General features: G+C 48.8%; 1 protein-coding gene across 6 annotated transcripts in view; it reads left to right on the top strand.

The window, feature by feature from the left end:
* Positions 1-2,381: 2,381 nt before the first annotated feature.
* Positions 2,382-7,587, top strand: part of DCUN1D4 (defective in cullin neddylation 1 domain containing 4) — a 33,747-nt gene continuing 28,541 nt past the window's right edge. For 3 of the 6 annotated variants that reach the window (XM_015862337.2, XM_032444188.1, XM_032444191.1), the window contains exon 1: positions 2,793-2,811. Coding sequence is in view for 2 of the 6 variants with exons in the window: in XM_015862331.2 (XP_015717817.1) it covers positions 2,478-2,502 (25 nt within the window). In the remaining 4 variants the exon portion in view is untranslated. Of the gene's footprint in view, positions 2,503-2,792; positions 2,812-7,587 lie in introns of those variants that run through there. The other 3 variants (XM_015862331.2, XM_015862330.2, XM_015862336.2) reach the window with 2 other exon arrangements.

Raw genomic sequence — 7,587 nt, 5'->3', positions numbered from 1 at the left:
AGAATTATTACTATTCAGAAAGCACAGCAGCATTTCAATCCTTATCTTATTTTGGGATTACAAATTCCAAAATCACATTCTAAAATCAATGGTGTGTCAGAGCCCAAGTCTCTAAACCAACTGTTTAAAGTGATTAGTATGAAGAATCAGTGAAAGAGAAACGCCTTGGATATTATGACAAGGACAAGGGCTACTTTCCAAGGCAGTATTTACCGTTAGGCTATAGTACTACACTAATTATACTTTTTGTCCCATGTTGGAACTAATTGTGTAAATTTTTTTCCGTTTAAAAAAGTGGAGGAAAAATATAACTTGGCAATGTTGTAAATGCTCATGGGATGAACATAGGTCCTTAACCCCAATTACATTTCGTAAACCATGTGACTCAGACTTTAAGACTACTTTTTGCTATGATTTGTCCATCATAAAAGTAAAAGGTTTTGTGTTGGCATGTGAAGTCCCTATTATGCACCAGACTGTCTGTGGTAGTGCAATTAAATCTCAAGTGCAGGCAGAGACAAAGCCCTCAGATAACCCAGAAGCAATTACACTCGCATCGCCTAGCAAATGAGAATAAGGTATTAAAACCCAAAACTTCTGGTGTGAATTTGGTTGCCTCCAAATAAATGAATTCGGGAAGGAGAACTATGAGGTTACCCAATTAAAAAGCAGAATCAGGGCATTTTTCATAAAGTCAAACTCCAAAGCACGACTTGTAGTAGCAGATCAGACTATATGTCATCTATGTGTAATGTTCAAAGTTTGTGTACATACTGGAATGGTTTTTCTTGGGGTTTAGAAACATTCTCCCCATTAGAAATCTTTACAGAGACATTCATAAAACCTCAAGTTTAAACACTCTGTTCCTTTGAGTAGCTTATGTAATGTAATGCTGGTACTTTTGTACCTCATAATGTCCAGATATCATGCTGTATGCAAATATAATGTGTATCAATTGTACATCAACAGTTGGATTATTACTTCAGAATGACTAAAAGAAGCAGTGACCGTGAGCTGTGTAGTGTTTCTACTCTGCAGTTAGAATTTGGAAGCTAAAGCTACACTTGATTTGTCCTTGAAACTTTGCGTTATTCTAATCCCCTTCATCTGATTAGCTTAGAAAAATGTGGAACACGTTTCTTAGTTGCAATCAATGCTTCAAACTATGAAAGAAATGTGCTAGAACAGGTCCTGCTGCAGGGGCATGTGACTGATCTCGCTGTTTTCTCTTTTCATCTCAGCTTTCATAAGGTATTATGTTATGAAATTGAACGTATGTGGGTGTCTTTGACTGTACCTTCAGAGACAGCATGGAAAGATAAAATGTATAAAATAATCATGTTTTATTTTCAAGATGCTTTTTTCCAGTTGGTAAAGGGTCTAGGAACAGGTTGCCCAAGGAGGCTGTGGATGCCCCATCCCTGGAGGCATTCAAGGCCAGGCTGGATGTGGCTCTGGGCAGCCTGGGCTGCTGGTTGGTGACCCTGCACATAGCAGGGGGTTGAAGCTCAATGATCACCATGGTCCTTTTCAACCCAGGCCACTCTATGAGTTTCCAAATAGTGTATTAGGTTGTACTGCTAATTCCGTCCCACTGTGATTGTACTTCAGCAGGAGGGAGACTCCAGGCTCCTCTTACATACATTTCCACTCTGGGCCCTTGACTTGGGTATTACTGTGTGTAAAGCAAACTGAGCTTAACGTGACTTGAAGCAGTTATATAACCTGCAGCTGCTGCTTTGTGCCACCTGGGGTCCTCCTTTATCCCTGCTCTGTCCTGCTGACAGTACGGGATATACAAGGACAACACACAGCTGAAACGCTTCGGTGCAGTTCTCAAGATGCGAATTCCTTTCAGAAGCGTTATGTGAAGCTGTTGGTATTAAGCTGGGTCTTTGCTCTACCTCGTCTCAGTATGTGACCTCTGAGGAGGCAATTCGTTCTCAGTGCAGGATGCAGTGTAAGCCATGAACGCTTCGTCCCTTCCCCGAGTGTTCAATGCCCTCACGTTAACGCTCTGCCCCCATTACCAGCGTCCCCAATTGCAGCTCCGCCCTTAGGGCTGGCCCTACCGGCACAGGCCCCGCCCCCCCACCCCGCTCAACCAATCGCGCCGTGCCGTGGGCGCGGCCCTCCTGCCCCGCAGCCAATCGGAGACAAGGCTGACACAAAGTGGAGTTCGCTGCACGCGCTTTCAAGGCCAGAAAAGACTGCCAGCAATATCGCCCAATCGCAACGCGAGGAGGCGGGGCTGGCTCCGCCGCTTAGCCAATGGGAAGGCGAGCGGGGGGCAGGGAGGCGGTGCGGGGCAGGCAGGAGGAGAGTGACGGGAGCCTGACGCAATAAGAGAGCGGAACGGGGAGCGGAACGAGCCAATGGGAGCCCGCGGTGGGCGGGGCGGGGGGCGGGCTGGGCTGTGCGCTGTGATTGGGAGCGGGGCAGCGGGAGCGGGCCGGGCCGTGTGTGCGCCGCACAAAATGCACTCGGATGGCGCCGCTGTCAGTGAGTAGCGCCGGGCCGGGCGGGATCCTGTGTCCGCATCGCGCCGGGCCCGGCCCGACCGGCCGCATCCAGGGCCCGCTCTGCTCCTCCGCACCCGGCCGGGCGGCGCCTCTCGTTAGCGGGGGAGGGCGCGGGCTGAGGGGCGGCCAGCGGCGGGAGCCGTGCGGTGCGGTGCGGTGCCGTGCGGTTCTCGGGGCTGTGACGCAGTTTGCCCGGCCCGGCTGTGAGAGCGGCGGGCTGGGGGCTCCAGGGGGCGGGGGGAAGGAAGGAAGGAAGGCGGGCGGCGGCGCTGCCCCGCGGGACAGAGAGGTGTGTGCGCGGCGGGCGGCCCGTGCAGCCGCTCCTTCGGGGCGGTGAGGGGCGGACGGGCGGCGCGTTGCGGAGCTGGAGGCTGTTCCGAGCGGGCGGGCCGGGGGCGGGGGGGGCCGTCGGACTACGAGTCCCGGCAGCCCCGCTGCGCACTGAGCCCCGCCTCCAGCGGGACGAGCCGAGCCCAGCGGAGCCCCCCGGGCCGGGCCCGAGCGCTGCGCTGCGCTGGGGGGGCTCGTCTGGCCGCGCTCCATCAGGTGCTCCCGGCGCTGTGGACTCCCACGGGGTGGGTGATGCTGGGAGTCACGGCCCCGGGCCGCTCTGTGCTGTGCGAGCGGGGGCTGCGGCCCTGCAACGTGAGACAGGGCCGTGCTGCTGGGCAGGGCGCTGGGTGCCGGGCGTTATGAGGGGCAGCGCCTCTGTGGGCCTCCCCCAGCCCGCAGTGCTGCACAGAGTGGAACTGGGCTCGGAGGGCCACGCAGAGCCCACGCTGTGACGTTATGTAATGTCTTTAGCAGCCCTGATGGATTCTACCTTTGTATCTAGGGATAATTACGTGGTGGTGGCAAAGGCTCCCTCTGAAGCAAAAACAGCTGCCTTACATAGGAAATAAGGGGATAATTTTTCTAGAAGGTGCCTTTTTTTTGCTCCCCTTGCAGCATTCTCTGTGTAAAAACCAAAAGGTGCAGGTCTGTATTACGCACTTATGGGCTGCAGCTGCTCCATCACTCCCTAATGGAGGGTACTGGAGGTGCTACAGGGCATTTCTTTTGGTCGATGCATAGAACACACAGAGTGCTGCTGCTGCTCATGCTTCAGCTCTTGCTGTCTTCTCCTTCAAAAGGTCCCATGCAGTGATTCCATCTTCCTCTACAATACACAGCAAGGCCTTAAATTGCATATATGTGCATATGTGATTTTTTCAATAGTTTTCCTAAATGAACTAGTAGCATTACATGTAGATTCATAGCCACTGAGTTTTCTTTATTTTTTTTTCCCTCTGCAGAAATACTTGAAACAAGAATTTGTGGCAGGTGGGTGAGGGCGCAGGCAGTGCTGCAGCTCATAGCTGGAGCTTACAGCTTCTATAGCTCTGCTGGTATGGGGCTTTAGAGGAGCACTCCTTAATCCACCAATGTATCTGGGTTAACTCTTGGCAGTTCCTTAAACTGGCTCAACTGACATGGTAGGTTTTTGCCTGCGTTTGCCTGGATTAGGGAACATGCCCATGACCCGTGCTGCTATCAGAGCTGTGGGATCTGTAACTCTGGCAGAGAGGAGGAAGCTGGGGCAGCAGTGCTTGTGCCTGCTGTAGCTGTTTGTAGGCTGCTGCACTTTCATCCTGATGTACAGATCTGTGTCGTGCTGGACACTCCAGCAGTGGATACCAGGGTTGCATTTCTGCTGAATTAGCTGGAGCTCAAGACACAAAGTTTTTATTAGCTTTCTACCCTTTGTAGGATGGCAGATGATACCTAATCTGGCATGAAGCTGGGAGCAGGGCTGGCAGTCTGTGCTGTGGCCATAGCATCCAATGACACAGTTATCTCATTGACGTATTTTGGAATGAATTTGATGCTAGAGTAAGAGAGTGGCTGAGTACTCTGCAGCAAACGGGTGCACACTGGCTATGTATTAAATGTCTCAGAGCTGCATTTCCCCTGTCCTGTTCATGTCTGCTGCTTAAATTGCTCCGAAATTCTCCGTGAACTTTAAACCCCGGTAGCTCTTTCTGTAAACAAGCCTCCAGGTCAGGGTGCTTATTACACACCTGGGTAAAAGAAGGATTGGTTCCTGTGAAAGAAAGATTAGTGCTTTTCCCTTTCCTTGCCTGCTTAGCATGCAGTAATTTCATAGCTCTTTGCTACAAGTGCTGCGAGTGACTGCTGCAACCAAATGTTGCGGTGAAGGTTTGCATTAAGATGATACCCTTTAAGTGAAACGTACTTCAGCGTGCTGTCATTTCAGCCATATTTTGTTGTCAGGGTTTTATTTTAATAACGTGAACCACTGTTTTGCTTCAGGATGTTCTTCATTAGGAGAGTGGTTAGGTCCTGGAACAGGCTGCCCAGGGAGGTTGTGGATGCCCCGTCCTTGGAGGTGTTCAAGGCCAGGTTGGACAGGACCCTGGGCAACCTGATCTAGTAAAGGTGTATGTTTGGTGGCCCTGCCAGGCAGGGGGGTTGGAACTACATGATCCTTGAGGTCCCTTCCAACCTGGGTCATTCTGTGATTCTGTGATTCAGGGCTCAGCCTGCTCCTCTCCCATTAAACTGGGAGCCTTCAGATTCACTTCCACTCTCTGGGTCATGCCCTGTGTTCAGCTCCATCCAATCGAGGAACTCCGTGTGTGGGAATTAAGCAGCGTGTTTCTTTCTGAATTGAACTTTGTGACGAAGCTGTAGGGATCTGTAACACTGTGAATTCTCTCTCACTTTCTGATTGGTTACGAGCAGTGAAACAGAAGCGTAACAATCTTGCCGAAGGCCTCAGAACAAAAACTGTACTGTAACCCTCTTGTAGAAGCTGTAGAGCCAACACCTGTTGTGCCCAAGCCCCATGGAGAAGTCCCAGTGGCCTGGTTTAAGGTGGCCTCAAGTTGGCTGTGGGCTCTGGCAGTGACTTCATCCTCCCTTGGACAGGAACGCAGTGTCAGCTCCTGGCTGCTCCATATCCTTCTTGTATTGCACTTGGGGATCTCTGACTGTACGTGTGTTGTTTTCCTGTAAATGAAGACAAAACTGATGCATGTCTGTCATTTCTTTTCTACACTCAAATATAGAAATTCTTGCATGTAAGTACTGAAGGCCTCCACCAAACATAGATATCAAGTCTGAACTCATTAGTCACTGTGAGTTGTTGTGCCATTAGGATGATTCTGTAAGCAGATCGGGGAGTGTAACATTGTGTTATGATGTGGTTCATAATGATTACATGATTCTTTTATTGGACAAGTCAGGTTTATTCAAAATCAGGGAGGCAGCACTGCAGATGATTATTTCTCCTATTGCTACAAGTTTTCTCCTCTTCTGTTGTTTGAAGCCAGGGACTGTATTAAATAATAATAATAAAAAAAAGGCTGAAACATTCCATTCCAATTTTCAGGGCATGAATCTGCCCGGTGTGTGTTTGTATCTGATTTCTGAGAACCTTCTGGCAAACGACAGCATTTATGACTGCTGAGATTCATCCAACAGTGTAACCATTACTATGACTCCTTCCAGACTTAAGTTCTTAATGCAGAGTTGCATCTATAGCATTTATGTGTCACGCCTGTCTGGCATATTTTTAGACAAACTCTTACTGGTAGAATTTAGACCTACTGCTACTTGAGATTTTCTATTTGCTGACATTTTCCAGAAGCTTTTAATGGAAGCTTGGGAGCCTCTTGCTGGCCTGTTCTGGTGCAGGTTTGGTGGTAGGTGATGGCTGTGGTCTGTCAGAGCTTTAAAGTGATAATAGTAATAAACCAGAATGGAATCATAGGAGGTTGGAATCACTGAGGTTGCAAAATACCACTATGCTCATCTAGTCCAATGATTGATCCATCACCTTATGCCTACTAACCACATCCCTCATCCACGCAGTTCTTGAGCACCTGGAGGGATGGTGACTCTACTCCCTTCCTGGGCAGCCTGTTTCAGTGCCTCGCTGCTCTTTCTGAGAACAAATGTTTGCTGCTATCCAACCCAAACCTCCCCTGGCACAACTGAAGGCCATTACATCTTCATGGTTCCAGGCTGATTGATCTGCATTGAAACTCTTGTGTTCAGATGACAAATTGGCTTCACCTAGGCTGATTTCCTTCACATGGACCCTATACCAGCTGCTGCCGGGTGCAGGACTGTTGGAGGTGCACCTGGCTGGGCAGCTGATGGAGCACCCTGAGGCTGCAGGTGGCTGTTCAGCAGTGCTTGATGTGCCTGGTCCTTCTGCTGGCTTTCCAAGTGGTGTTACAAGAGTGTGGGAGGGGGGATTTTTCAGATTCTGTTCATTGAAAACCAGTTTTTTCGAAGTATGCCTTTTCAGTGTTGTGGAGTACTTTGTGTGCCTGTTGCTTGCAGTGTGGATACAACAAACACTGTGACCAAGTTCAAAAGGGAACTTGAGCTGTAATTAAATTTCCCAATTATTTTGGCTGCCACTCATGTTTGCTTCTATACCAGTAGCTGACAAAGCAGCTTATTTTTGGTTTTGGATCACATCCCCACTTTGGAAGCATCCCCTGTGGAGAGACAAAACTTTGGACTCTGGTTTTGTTCTAGAAGCCTTAATGTTCTCCAGTCTGTGTACAGCCAAGGTGTGATGCTTGTCATGTAAGGGCTGTAGAATATATTTATTCAGCTCCTCCAAGTCTGTCATAATTATGTAAGGTTTTCTGAAGTAACATCCAATGGATGTGTGAAACATCCTGGTGTGAATGCTGTGTTTTGAAGTGCTTAGGAATGCTTTATTTCCAAGGCAGTGCCTAGCAGACATAATCCTACTTCTAGAATATATTTTGTTGTTGTTGTTGTCATTAAAGATACTACGTCAAATTACTGCTTAGTATTAATTTAGAAGAAAAAATTTGCTTAGCATTTTCCAACTGATGGCTTCAGCAATCACTGATTTGTCTCAAGGCCTATATTCTTTGTAGATCCTAGGCTGTGCAACAGGGGAAACTAATGTTTGTGCTCTGAGGAGCTCCCTCTGGGCTGGCAGTTAGCAAAAAAACCTTTCCTTGTTTTAATCTTGCTCTTCTCAGAATAACTCTTAACCTGTCTTCCCCTCTCT

The sequence above is a fragment of the Coturnix japonica genome, chromosome 4, assembly GCF_001577835.2.
Source record: "Coturnix japonica isolate 7356 chromosome 4, Coturnix japonica 2.1, whole genome shotgun sequence".
Taxonomy (NCBI): Eukaryota; Metazoa; Chordata; class Aves; order Galliformes; family Phasianidae; genus Coturnix; species Coturnix japonica.
The sequence above is the reverse complement of the archived record's forward strand: the minus strand, read 5'-3'. Positions and strand labels throughout refer to the sequence as shown.